General features: G+C 44.4%; 1 protein-coding gene across 8 annotated transcripts; it reads right to left on the bottom strand.

Moving 5' to 3' along the window:
- Positions 1 to 1464: 1464 nt before the first annotated feature.
- Positions 1465 to 12614, bottom strand: vegfaa (vascular endothelial growth factor Aa). 8 transcript variants are annotated; one of them, XM_056602527.1, is made up of 8 exons: positions 11875 to 12614; positions 10917 to 10971; positions 8787 to 8983; positions 8249 to 8325; positions 8110 to 8142; positions 6248 to 6388; positions 6056 to 6083; positions 1465 to 3712 (listed from the first exon to the last, which is right to left on the bottom strand). In XM_056602527.1, exons 1-7 carry the CDS (start codon positions 11938 to 11940, stop codon positions 6080 to 6082), a joined length of 573 nt encoding a protein of 190 aa, XP_056458502.1. In that variant the 5' UTR covers positions 11941 to 12614; the 3' UTR covers positions 1465 to 3712; positions 6056 to 6079. The 8 variants fall into 8 exon arrangements, 7 of the variants coding, with proteins under 7 accessions (XP_056458502.1, XP_056458504.1, XP_056458500.1 ...); XM_056602528.1 differs by lacking the exon at positions 1465 to 3712 and adding an exon at positions 4813 to 4872; XM_056602529.1 differs by lacking the exon at positions 6056 to 6083.
- Between the last annotated feature and the right edge of the window lie 1205 nt (positions 12615 to 13819).

Below are 13819 nucleotides of genomic sequence, written 5' to 3'. Positions count from 1 at the left end.
TCCTCATAGTTGTGAGTTGTGTTGAAGGCAACACAGTATGGCCCTCTCTCTTTGAAACAGGGGTTTAAAGGCCAGCAACATGGCTACTTGAGTTTACACAAGATCAAAGTCGGACAGAACCGACTTTTTCGAATTCCTCTATAATCAGAAATCAATTTTTTTTTGCATTCTCGTGAGTATTTTGCTCCACAGGGAATCTGGGCTCTCAGTGAGTGTGTGTGTCTGCCTTGCAGAGGCTTTTCGGCTATTGGGCATGACGTGAATCACAGCTAATGAACGACGGCTAAGCCGGCATTAATTGCTAACTCAGACTTTTGAAATCTGGAGCCCAGTCAAACAGCTGGAACCTGAACATGCAAGCACACACACACACACACACACACACACACACACACACACACACACACACACACACACACACACACACACACACACACATATATATATATATATAGACACAAGCAAATACACACACAAACATTAACAATTATGAATTAAAAAAAATAATCTTCCATGTGCTGGCTCTGCAGGTACATCAGGTTTCCATGATGGGAAATCACATATTTTCCTATAGTTGCTCAGGCCCATTCAACAGCGGGGAACAAAGTTCACAAGTACTGACAGTAAACGCTAACCAAGGTATTCAGGTTATCTAACTGTGCTTTGATAAACAAAAAAAAGAAAACAGACATAGTGTCTGAGATTTAAATCCAAAAAGATCCAACAAAACTGTCGAGTCACATTGTGAAACCACAATGCTGAGCCTCCAGGAATAAAAAAAACGCCTTCAAACAGGTGTCCGAAACCGTCCCACCCTTGGATTCAGAGTTGGGTTGACATGCACTCCATGGGCTTCCATGCTTGGTTTCCTGGTCAGAAATGCAGGATTTGGGTAATTGGAGACCCGAATGGTTATTAGGTTAGGATGGATGGATGACTGGACAGGTGAATGGATAAGAAAGATGAGTGTGTTTGAGATTCAACCCTCTACTGGCAAAAAAGTTATCATTGTTCTCTGAAAATCCCTGAAATAGATATGTGATCGATAGCTTACCCTACTCTGTTGAACCCCCTGCTGGCCCTCCCGCTGTACCATGGTGTCCGCCATATGAATATAGTCGGGCTTTTGAGGAAGATCTGCATTGAAAATAGGGTGTAGCTGATATTTTCCAGTCTGAATAAACCAAAGGCTTGTTCAATGTGGTGCCCACTTGAAAATGAAATGTTGCTCCATTTCAGAGTTTGAAGAAGAAACCTTTGATGCAGCACAAATACTGAAAAAATGGATTCATGTTTTTTGTGAAATTATTGTGGATGTAGCGTGTGTAAGCGCTTTGGTTTGTTAATTTAATAATCGTTTGTTATTTTAAATCATTGATTCATTAATCGTGTTATTTTGCTAGGACTGGAAAGATACATCATCACATCACAATTCATTTTTTAAAATAAATAGGTTTTATTACACTAAAAACAAAAAAGTAGGGTATTAATATTGTAAAACTTATCATTTTTACAGCACCAATAAATATATTAATGTGAAAATATACTAAAAATGTGGCTGTACATGAGAGGACAGGAGAGAACTCTTTCAGTTAAATACAAGTAGAATGTTTCATCTTTCATCTCATCATCAGAGGACATTGGAGGCGTGGCCATCAAGGGGCGGAGTCAAGTGACAAAAGATTCCTCCAGTCACAGTTCTGGGGGGGGGGGGAGTCAAAGCCAGAGGCAGCTTAAAGGGCAAGCTCAGTTGTCTTCTTTCTGTGTGTGCCTGTGTGGTTGGGTGTGCTGGTGTGTGTGTGTGTGTGTGTGTGTGTGTGTGTGTGTGTGTGTGTGTGTGTGTGTGTGTGTGTGTGTGTGTGTGTGTGTGTGTGTGTGTGTGTGTGTCTGTGTGTCTGTGTGTCTGTGTGTCTGTGTGTGCGTGTGCGTGTGTGTGTGTGTGTGTTAGTGTGTGTGTGAGTGTGTGTGTGTCTGTGTGAGTGTGTATGTTGGGGTGTGTTTGGGTGTGGGTGTTTCTCTGTGTGTTTGTTGGCATGAGAGTGTGTGTGTGTGTGTGTGTGTGTGTGTGTGTGTGTGTGTGTCTGTGTGGTTGTGTGTGCTGGTGTGTGTGTGTGTGTGTGTGTGTGTGTGTGTGTGTGTGTGTGTGTGTGTGTGTGTGTGTGTGTGTGTGTGTGTGTGTGTGTGTGTGTGTGTGTGTGTGTGTGTGTGTGTGTGTGTGTGTGTGTGTCTGTGTCTGTGTGAGTGTGAATGTTGGGGTGTGTTTGGGTGTGGGTGTTTCTCTGTGTGTTTGTTGGCATGAGAGTGTTTATGTGTGTGTGTGTGTGTGTGTGTGTCTGACAGAATGAATCCAGTCCATGTGTGCGATGTTGATTGACGTCCGCCACACTCATCCGCTCCTCTGTATGACGTGTCTCAGGGCACTTGAGTGCAAAAACACATGTCCTGACTGCCGGTCCAAAACAAAAAATGTATAACAAACACCTGTGTTGGCGCATCATTTCTTGCTGGTTACTGGCGGTCAGGAGATTAACTGTCGGTTCCTTCTAGCAACACAAATCACGCTGCTAGCGTTCGTTCGTTTTTTTTTTCTTCGTCTCTTTCAGGAATGTCAAAGTGTTACGTTTCTGCACTCTTTTTTTTCATACAAAAAAAACGTCGTTTACAGTCATCCACAGTCAAGTTGACACATTTTTTAAAACGCCGACAGGTGAATAGAAATTAACCATAACAATGCATATAAATACTGTATATCAACTTAAATACATAGAATACTCAAAATATTCTAGCTTTATAAATTAGACGTAGTGTACATTACAAAGGGATATCAGGTATACACGGATCGTTACTTAAGCTTTAGATTGACCTGTACTTTCGTCGATGTACAATTATTTCTTTGGAAAACATACATAGCATACAATTTAAATAAGGAAAAGCGGAGGTCAACCAGTTTCTTCAGTGGCGCATTGAGATCCACTCTTACTCGTGGAGACTGCAATCAACTTGTCTAATCACTATTTTCTCTCCATATATACCTGTATTAATATCCCTTATGAAGTATTTCTTTATCCACACCGAATCCTATTGGGTGTTAGTCAGTACAGTAGTGATGAACACATATCACCCCATGGAGGTGACATCACATCAGAGAGGGAACTATTTCTGTGTCTTTCTCTGGGTCTGGAACATGTGATTCAGTTCAAGGTGACCTGGAGTGTCTATTCCACCTTGAGGGCCCGGCAAAGTATCCGTAGCATCGTAGCGGACCCATTGGGGTCCGCTTCCAAGTCCTGGTCCGTACGGCGGCCCCACTTTATCTTGTGGGCCGCGTGATTCAAATTCCTGGGAGATGATTGCTTTGTGTCATGTGATTCGAGAAGGATCAACTGTGAAAAAGGGCAGAGAGTCCGCAAACCGGTCCGAGGGCGTGCCCTGAGGTCGGGGCCCGAAGTCGCACCTCTTTCCTGTTTTGGACTATGTGAGGGGCTCTCTGGAGCTTCACGGTGGAGCTGTGGTTACGTACGTAGACAACCGTCTGACCTCTGTTTCCACCAAGCGTTCTTCTCTCCGGCTCACTTTCTCTGCCGCTGTCATCTGAACTCCATGCAGGGAATGCATCCTCGTGTTTCAAAGTGCTGTGCCAAGAAAATAGTTCCTTCATGCCAATGTCCCTCTCACCCCCTTAACCTCCTCTCATCTCCGCGGTTTGTCACATCTGCGGATCACAAGGAAGATACAAAGACAATGGGTTAGTGGACCGTCGGAAAATCTTCCAGATGACTATGAGGTGAAGGTTATAACCAGTCAATGGCTACTAAAAATACAGTCAGCAATCATCCCTGCCCGCCCGCAAATGGAGGGGCCATTTGGAGTCATGCCTCTGGTCCCCCCTTCTCATACCACACACCACCCAAAAGTGTGAGTTCTCTAAATTAAGCACAGCGTAGGGGGTCCCTGCTGGGGTAAGAGGTCACTGAAGTTGCTGGGTCAGGAGAGGTTAACCAACACAGGGCCTTGTTAAGTGCAGGAGGCATCAGGCTTAGTACCATGTTATGTGGTTGCTGATCTGGCACATATATGTATTTATGCATAACTGAGTAAGTACATTTGTGTTATTAGATTTTAACTTGATTAGTATTCAATTCAAGGTAAGTTCGGTCTGCATTCCTTGAGTAAAACATTATTTCTAACCTTCCCAATAAAGATAGGGTCTTATTTTGTATAAGCATAAGTAGGTTGATCTGTTGACTCTTTAGGTCTCTATCGTTGGTTCCTTATGCTAAAGGGACCAATGGGAGACTACACATTTATTGTGTAGTCTCCCATAGTCTCCCACGATATAAAAAATAAACCAAAAACGATGACGATGATGATGATTTCACTGCCGTGCAAGACGTGATGATATCTACTCTTATCACACTTGAATCATGTTCAGTTGTAATCACAAGGGGGGTGTGGAAGGGACATGAACAGAATACAAGACTGTTGATAAATGTGACAACCCAAACACACACGCACGGACACACACAGACACAAACACGGGTAGCGTAGACCTACCACCTTCCCCAAACACCAAACACCAAACACCAAGGTACATCTAAGAGCAGCAGGCAAAAGGCATGCATATCTGAGCGGCGACACAATGCAGGCCTTTGGTAGCGGGGTAGATATGGTCATGGGAACAGAGAGATGCACAAAAGGGGTTGGAGGCTGGTTGTTTATCGTGACGCGTCGTAAACAAACCTGCAAGTTCGTTCGTTTAACTCAAGTCGCCTTGACTTGCAGTCTAACTGGGTGAATTTGCAGGAGCATTTACAGGTGAGAGGGTCCTGCGTAAAGAAGCGATTTCTTCTCTCTGAGCAACGTTCACATCGGCTGCAAGAGAAGCAAAAAGGGGGGAGAGAGAGAGAGAGAGAAAAGAGGGAGATCTAAGCTATAGAGCGAATACTGCAGAAACGGCAGACACAGACATTCATGCAACATCCCGTAATACTGAATACCTCACCCCACGCAACGCAGAAACCTCCACCACATACTAAACCATCAACGCAGGACTCTGACACTGAGACTCACTCCTCTCTCAATTCCATATGGTTCTGCCTCCTGCACCAATGCCTGTACTATTATTACCACATTCACAAAAACGGATTTCTTGGAATGGAGGAGAGAAAAAAAAGGTTGCGCGGATCGAAGATTATGAAGAAGGCACAGGAGATTGTTTTCCAAGATTATCAGAGGATGAACCTATGCCCATGAAGCTTCTGGGTTCATCGTCTCTATCCAGTATGATTAACAGAGAAGAAAGCATATGCCAACTGGGCCATATGAAGGAATGTAGGCCTACAACCAAACATGGTGACGATGGTGTCCATTGTACGATTCAGGTGTACATCAGATGTGAAGTGAGTTCCATCTGGGGCTACATTAAACCTTTGGCACACTTATTGTGTTTCTTCTTGTGATGATATCATGAACCTTAACACCAGTTACTACCTAGATTATTTGAATTATGCAATATAAATGTTTGAAGCAAATGTTCAAAATCAAGGCAGAGACCATATCAATTGTAAAACTTACATTTCGCTATCAGATAGAAGGTCACCCAAATTAGACAAAACAGGGAGACAGAGAGACAGATACGGGGCGAGCAGTGTGTTGTGGTTGTGAGCAAGAATCTATGCTTTGACTGTAATTTACCTTCGGTGTGCCGACACTACACTACCCCACAGGGAAGCAGCTTACATGAGCGTGGTTAAAATTTTGTGTCATGTTCAAGACCGCCTGTAATCAAAACAGGAACACAATAACCCAAAGCAGACAGTATCGCTGCGCCGTTGAAGGGCACAATTAAGTCCCAAGTAAAATAAGTGTCTCTGCACTTGACAGGGACCACTTGTGGCATTACTATCCGTCTTTGCAAATAAAAATATCATCTGAATCACAACGAAAGAATAGATCTCCTGACATGGTTGTGGCATCAACTGGTATAGGATGGCCAAGAGACCACATGAGAAAAGAGAAGAAAAACCATGGTATTGTTTAATGGAGATAGCATTACCTGATTAATCGTTTTGTTATCACATCAACTCCACAGCACAAAGTGTTTGTGCCAGATATTGGAAAAAAATAAGAAAAAAATAGGAAAGAATTGAGAAAAAGTGGAATTTTAGTCCGACCATAAAGTTGTAGTTTGTGTATTCTTTTTCATTTTGATTTGATTGTTTTCGTTTGATTTTAATTTACAAAATACCAAAAGAGTTCCTTGGATAGCAAGCCAACCATCAAGAGAGACACCATGCTCTGGCCTAGGCACCCTGTGGAGCTGGCATAGGCCTCAGCAATCCCAGCAGTGTCTCTCTGTTTCTTTCTCTTTCTCTTTTGGCCCTTGCCCCTGGAAAACAGAGAAAAGGGCAGAAGAGAGAGAAGAGAAACACCTAAGTAGATGCAGACACAGACTCAGGAGTCAATCAATACCGGCTCAAGCCAAACAGGAGATGATCAATCTGCAGTGCTTCAAGTGTCGACTGATCTTGTCTTCCCATTAGCATTAGTGTATCGATTCACAGAAGGTGGTAATGTGTGCATGTGTTGTGTGCATGTTTGTGGGCCATGTGGTTATAGGTCAAGGTGTGATGTTTAGTCAACTATAATTGTTTTTTTAGCAGCATAGTATAAATGCTTGTTGGTGTATGTCTGTCCCCTGCAAAGGAGTAACGGTGGTAATTTGATCGTCATAACCATTGAATGATTGTAATATCTCCAAACTGCCCTACCACGGGGTGAGCTAGCTGCCTACGTGCTCTCTGACAGACACAGGTAGAGCAGGGCTGGATAAGGCTCATTCAGCCTGAGTTGACTTAGCAATCTGAGCTAACGTGATCCTGTTTCCCCTCAACCAATCCACTGAGCTTTGAACTATGAGGTGCAGTTTGGCACACTACACAACCTTTATCCAATTAAACAAGTGGTGTTCTCTGACCCGCCCGCGAGGTGTCTAAAGCCACGTGCACACACACACAAACACACACACAGGCTCCATCACACACACACACACACACACACACACACACACACACACACACACACACACACACACACACACACACACACACACACACACACACACACACACACACACACACACACACACACACACACACACACACATGTGCACACTCATGTGGACCCTCGGTCGGTGCGTGAGTTCCCTCACAGCGGGGCCGCATCTCAGCGGGTCTCTGGGCTCATCCCTCTATTTACCCAACTAAGAATAAAAATAGGTTGACAGCATGACACCCACTGCTATGATTAGACAGTGGAGTAGCCCTGGGCCGGGGGTCAGGCTCTTGCAACAGGAGTCGGAGCGCACACGACAGCGGGTGGTCCTGGGGCAGCCAAGCTACACCTTCATTCTCTGGACTGTTACAGCCACAGCGCACCATAAAGCACTAAACCCTCCAGGCCATAAAAGAGAAGCATGCTCAGAGCCCAGTAAAGATAAAATATCTCAGGCCTGCTCTTTTTCCATAGGCGGTGGATGTGGGGCTGGTTCACTCCGGCTGAACCTCGGGTGACAAACAGAGAACAATGCCCTCAATATCCACAGGAGGGAAGAATAAGAAACGCTAGATAAAACCTGTAGTTCTCCAGACTGATAACCGGAATTACATAGAAAAGGTTATTTGCCAGGGGTAAACGTTCATTGTAACGAGCGAGAAATGCTAAGCTTTCAACGGGTCACGCAACCCCCTGAGGAACGGGAAAGATGCGGGTGGCCAATGAGAGATGTCGTTTGGGTGTGAGGCTCCTCGTGGCCTATGGATTGGCCTCGTCATGATTCAAGGTCCACAGCGTCAAAGATATTTCTGCTCATTTGCACGATACACTGTGTTGCGAATGATCGTGCAACCCCAAATACATTGCTCGGAATAATGGTGGTGTGAACCATTAACTGTGTCAGCTCCAGTACCAGGTGGTTTGGTGAGACTAACAGTGCGACTAGTTCCTATTTCAGACAGGTCTTTTTCAGTGCTCAAGTCAATACAGTCACATCCACTCCCATTCAGGTGCAAATAAACAACGAAAAAAGAGACAAACAGAACACATACTCACTTTTCTTTCTTTATTTTCACTTCTGGCTTTTGTCTGAGGAAAGAAAAAAAGGAAATCTTCTTAGACTTTATTTTGTATTTGTCAAATGGGCTATTCGACAAGACATAAATATGGCATTATTTGTTGTTGATGTTCCTACCTGCAGTCACACTCTTCATGCTCTACGAAACTCAATTGAGAAAGATGTTGTGATACTTTCTCTCTGACTTGTAGTACCTGAAATAGAAGCAGAAGAACACCGATGGCATCATGGACAGAAAACTTAAAATTCAACATTACAGTTCTCTGAGCAGTACTAATTTGGCCACTTCTGAAGACACCCCCTTATGATTTTGTCCCTGAACAAATCTTTACCAGCAGTAAGTTCTCGTTCCGGGGCCAAGAAATATTTTGAACGTATGTAAACATCACAGCATAAACAGAGTTCAGTGTTCACGGGTAAACAACATAGCTGGCATGCCAAAGCGTACAGCTCTACTTTCGCTGGTGCCCTGCCCTAACTTTAGTAGCCTCATAGACAAAGACAATCTTGGCCTTTGCAAGATAACGGGAGAAAGACAGAAAGAAAGAACAAACAAAGGAAAGAAAGAAAGAACAAACAAAGTAAAGGAAGGAAGAACGAAGGAAGAAAAAGAAGAGGAGGGAAGGTCGGTAAAGGAAGGGCAGCAGGTGCTCACCTCCATTGTGACGTTGCGAGTCCGCGTGGGAACACACTCCATGGCCTCGTCGTTGCAGCACCCCGAGCAGCGCTTGAGGATCACGCAGGCGGGGATGTAGGTGTGCTCGATCCTGTCGGGGTACTCCTTGTAGATGTCCACCAGCACCTCCCGCGTCTGACAGCGACTCTTGTTGAACACTTGCATGAAGGACACCACTGCAACGGCCAGAGAAGCAGGGTTAGGGGGGAAAGCGTTGAGTCCAGGAATACTGTGGCTGATTAAATCAAGACCCGACATTCCTACGTCAGAAGACTTGAAGAGCTTATGAGAAATGATTCTCTGTGTTTTCAGAAAGACTTGTTTTTTTTTGTGTACTGATGCATTCAGTCCTGTATCTCTCACTTCTAACTTCATCTCGCCATTCCTCTGGCCTCTCTGCCATGCTCTCCTTGCTCACTTCCGCTCATGAGTGGAAGAGAGCACTTGTCTTTTGTGAAGGCAAAAAGGTACAGACATGCATTTCCCTAAGTGGTGCCCATTACAAAAGCCAGCTTGGCAGGCAAACAATACCACAGAAATCATGGCGCAGGCTCCAACAAAGACAGTTATTGTGCAGACAAGAGTCTTAATTATTCCTGGCAAAACAAAGTTTGATCAAGCCGGTTCAAAGTTCAAAGCCCACCACCAACATGGCATACGTGTTTCAGTATACAGGGATATCACTGTGTGTATATTCACATAAATCTGTGCTCACACAAACAAACAACACAGTGCATATCCATTCCAAACACTGCTCTTCCTGTATGTGAATGAGTTTCATCCCACCATCCGGAGGGCAGCTCTTTCTGCAACCCCAGTGGTAACTCCTGACCCCCGGGCTGTCAAATCAGCCATGACCCCCCAGGAAGTGAGCGCCAGGGTTCACCTCTGACATGTGACCCCTGTGTAGCCCCACCACCACCACCCCCCCCCCCCCCCCCCCCCCCCCCCCCCCCCCACCGCCGAGGACCTCGCCTGACAATACTGATGCTAGAACAACATCCTCTGGGCACCAATCCAAGTCCGGCTCTACATATAAGACCAACACCACCACCAGTATGTGGTATATATCATTGTCTGGTCTGAGTGATGTGGTTCTCAAGCCACCAGTTTGGCCCTGGGTTGACCCGGGTGTCCACCAAGCCACCCAGAAAGCTAACAGACTAGCACCTGCTCCCGGGGGAGGAACTCTCCTCCACATTCCCAGGGGACAGAGGAGTTAAGGGGGAGAAATGTTTGCGAGATTTTGTGAGCAGGGCGACATCCAAACGTGGACATGTTCACTTAACCGCCTACCTCTCTCTCTGTCTCTCTCTCTCTCTCTCTCTCTTCTCTCCTTTAGTATGTGCAGTCTGATCTGCATTTCGAGTGTATTGCTCAAACACATGGAAAATAACTCCTTTGTGTTTGGAAGGCCTCTGACGACTGGTGCGAGAATGGTGTGTGAGTAAGTTGAGGCCCAGTGATTTCTGTATGGGCCTGAATGTGAAGGTCAGGTGCATTGCAGGTGGTTGGCCAGATGAAGGGAGTTGCTTGCCCTTGTGCGTAGAACAATAATAAACAACCACCACAACCAACCACTCCACCATTATTTTACGTTTAGTTTGTCCTACGACTATCTGTCCCGACCTTGGCCTGAACACATGCCCCTGTGTCAATAAACAAACAATGCCTGCATGTGGCATTGGGCCTAGGTTGACTGCTAAATGAATACTAATTAACATTCCATTTTACATGATCATAAATGGAGATTAAGCGTTTAATAAATAGGTTGTTAGTGAGGTCTGTATTTGTGCTATCCTTAACAAAGCCTACCGCTTGAAGAAAACTTTAAGGGCCCTGTTCCAAAGTCCCCCAAGTCAGACCTTTCAACCCTGTGGCTGTTTTATTAACCTTGCAACAAACAACAACCGCTGGGATTCGGCGTGGAAGAAGCGTGCTCAGAGTGTCAAAAGACTAATTAATGCTGTCAAAAACGGGTTTCAAATATATGCTGATTGAAAATAGAAATTCACCACATGTCCAGTAGGTGGCTCTTTAATGCAGAAGGAATATAAAATTGCAAATTTACATTTGATTTTAATATCTGTTTCTAAGCACAATACTCACCGACATTTTTATCGCCTTTTACCGTCTTCTGGTCTTCCTTGTTTATACTAGCAGTCTGCAAAAAACAACATTACACCATTATACAAACACCAGCACATTACTCGAAGAATGTAATATTGTGATGATTTTCTCTTAAACCAGCACTCCATAATAAATAACAATGATACAAATCGGAAAGCCAATATATACACACAGGCCTATAGTTTTAGATTTGGTTCATTTGTCTGTTTTATAACTCCTCAGTGAACGGGACGGAGTGCTATTATTTTCCCGCCCGTGGGAACAAGTGCACAGTGCGCATCCCCGGCGCGGCTCTATTTAAACGACCAGAGCTCTGGGTCTGCTGTAACCCTTGTGGATATTGCGTGAGAAACCGGTCGAGGTGAAGTTATAGCTCTACCAGTGTGGGCTACCGACACGCAGGCGTGTGGAAGCGACCGTTGGCGTTCCAGATTGTCTGGATTTTTGTGAAAATAATGTTTGGGTTGAACATGAATAGTTGAGAATGGGTCTAACCCTTTTTCATATTTTAACCCCGTTTTAAGCGTTAATAACGGTAGGCCTACCACTAAAGCTAAACAGACAGAGTTCACTTTTTCGACAAGACAAGCAATTGAAAGGCTTTTAAACGGAGAGATACACAAATATTTAATTAAATAGTGTAGTAATTAAATAAATAAATGCATCGCAGCACTAAACTCATCATTCAAATATGTTTTGTTCATGTTATTAACCAATAATCTCTGGTGAATGTGTTCAGGATAAGCATGATATGTTATCTGTTGTCCAACATCGAGATCACTAATCACCAAATATTCCTTAACATTAATCAAAATAACGAAGGACTAACTGTGACTGACGACTACTGTCTAGTGCAGTCTGTAAAGAACCAAAACAAGCAAAAGTCCCAGATTACCAGCCTACTGTAAGAATGACCAGCAAATGTACCCATGCTCACCTTTATAGTGGAAATATGAAGAACTGCTGCAAAAAGGATTTGTATCAAAGTGACAACAAAGTTCATGGTTGTATTTCCAAAGGTGGGTAGCCTGCTGCGTTGAAATGTGAGTTTTCGGTCTGTTTCACAGTAAAATAACAACAGAAAAAGACAAAAGAGCCAACCGCTTGAATTTCTTGGTCTGGGCTATAGCAAAAGCAAATCCATATCTCCCACGCAGGGAAGCTGCGCCACTTGAAGGAATCCTTTCAATGAAAGTGTTGGACTGGTTTCCAGTGAGTCTCAGCAGCAGTACATCAGACAAAAAAACGTAAGATCCAATCACCGTTCACCCAAAAGACAAAGAAAATTGAGCTATCTATTCTAAAATCCACGGCAGAATAGAAACCAAGTCTAGAAACAAATCCTTCCCAAAGAAAAAAAATGTGCAACACGACTGTAAAGTCTCACCAACTTTGCGCACTGATCTCTTTACATGCAATTAAACTCAGTGGCAAGGTACACACGCTCATTGATCACAGAGACGGAGAGAAGCGCAGTAAAACGCCGGTGTCCGCTATTGGGAAAGCCTTCCTTCGATCGCACTGAGACCTTCTCTTCTTGTTTGATTCTCGCTCCTTCCGCAACGAGTGCTTTTGTATATTTAATTTGATTTGAGTTAAAGGCATCCAGGCGTAGATGGAAGGAGATTGTCTAACACCACCTTCTCTCTCTGTGGCTGCGTTGGTTCTGTTCTGTTCTATGGTAACAGGCTAAGGTAATAAGCACCAGCGGGCTGCGTGCGCAATCAAATAGCATTGGCCAAAGTCGACTTGGAGGCGGACCATTTGAGAACTGCGTCTAATCCAAAAAATGTAGTATTAAAGGCTATGGATCCCGCCTTGTATAAAGTTATGTATCACTGATGAGAAAACGATGGTCACATATAATTGACGGATGCTTTATCAGGCTGTATAAAGCTACAAATACTGAGTGTGTGTGTGTGTGTGTGTGTGTGTGTGTGTGTGTGTGTGTGTGTGTGTGTGTGTGTGTGTGTGTGTGTGTGTGTGTGTGTGTGTGTGTGTGTGTGTGTGTGTGTGTGTGTGTGTGTGTGTGTGTGTGTGTGTGTGTGTGTGTGTGTGTGTGTGTGTGTGTGTGTGTGTGTGTGTGGGTGGGTGGGTGGGTGGGTGGGTGTGTTGTATGTTTGTGTTTTATCCTCTATGAAGCGGGTCAATTACGTAGTGGGCTTATTCTAGCATTTGTTGTTTAAATTGAGCTAATTTACAAAATAAGGGGGAAATCCAAACGAGAACAAGTGTCTCATTACAAGTGTGTACTAGTTTGTGTAAGTATGGCTGAAACCATTATCTATGTAGACTCCTTATGCACTTAAAGGAGTCAGGCCACATGGTCATACAATGTTACAGTAGGTGTTATGTGGGAATGATATGAGCATTATCACTAATCATGCTGTCTCTGGGAGCAGGTCGAGTTAAATTTAAAGTTTCAGTCGATATCTCTGTTTAAAAAAAATTATCTGGTTGTTTTCCCCAAACACACAGACACACACAAATGCAGAAACACACACAGCGAGGCTTGGGAAACGTCTGGCCACCTGCCTTACCATGAACGGAGGTACGGCCAGTCCCAGAGCTGGCTCACCACTGCGCTCCCTCTCCCTCTCTCTCTCTCTGTCTCCCTCTCCCTCTCTCTCTCTCTCTGTCTCTCTCTCTCTCTCTCTCTCTCTCTCTCTCTCTCTCTCTCTCTCTCTCTCTCTGTCTCTCTCTCTCTCTCTCTCTCTCTCTCTCTCTCTCTCTCTCTCTCTCTCTCTCTCTCTCTCTCTCTCTCTCTCTCTCTCTCTCTCTCTCTCTCTCTCTCTCTGTCTCTCTCTCTCTCTCTCACCTCCCTCCCTCTCTCTTCCCCTCTCTCTCGGTCCCTCTTTATGTGTGTGTGTGTGTGTGTGTGT

This window comes from Gadus chalcogrammus, chromosome 11 (genome assembly GCF_026213295.1).
Source record: "Gadus chalcogrammus isolate NIFS_2021 chromosome 11, NIFS_Gcha_1.0, whole genome shotgun sequence".
Taxonomy (NCBI): domain Eukaryota; kingdom Metazoa; phylum Chordata; class Actinopteri; order Gadiformes; family Gadidae; genus Gadus; species Gadus chalcogrammus.
This window is presented reverse-complemented; position numbering and strand designations above follow the sequence as displayed.

Excerpts from the sequence above, each read along its gene's own strand:
- vegfaa (XM_056602524.1), bottom strand. The coding sequence starts at position 11,940 with ATGAACTTTGTTGTCACTTTGATACAAATCCTTTTTGCAGCAGTTCTT. Across the intron at positions 8,984-10,916 it reads AAAAGGCGATAAAAATGTCG|TGGTGTCCTTCATGCAAGTG; the intron begins GTGAGTATTGTG and ends TGGCCGTTGCAG. Across the intron at positions 8,143-8,248 it reads CATGAAGAGTGTGACTGCAG|ACAAAAGCCAGAAGTGAAAA; the intron begins GTAGGAACATCA and ends TTCTTTCCTCAG.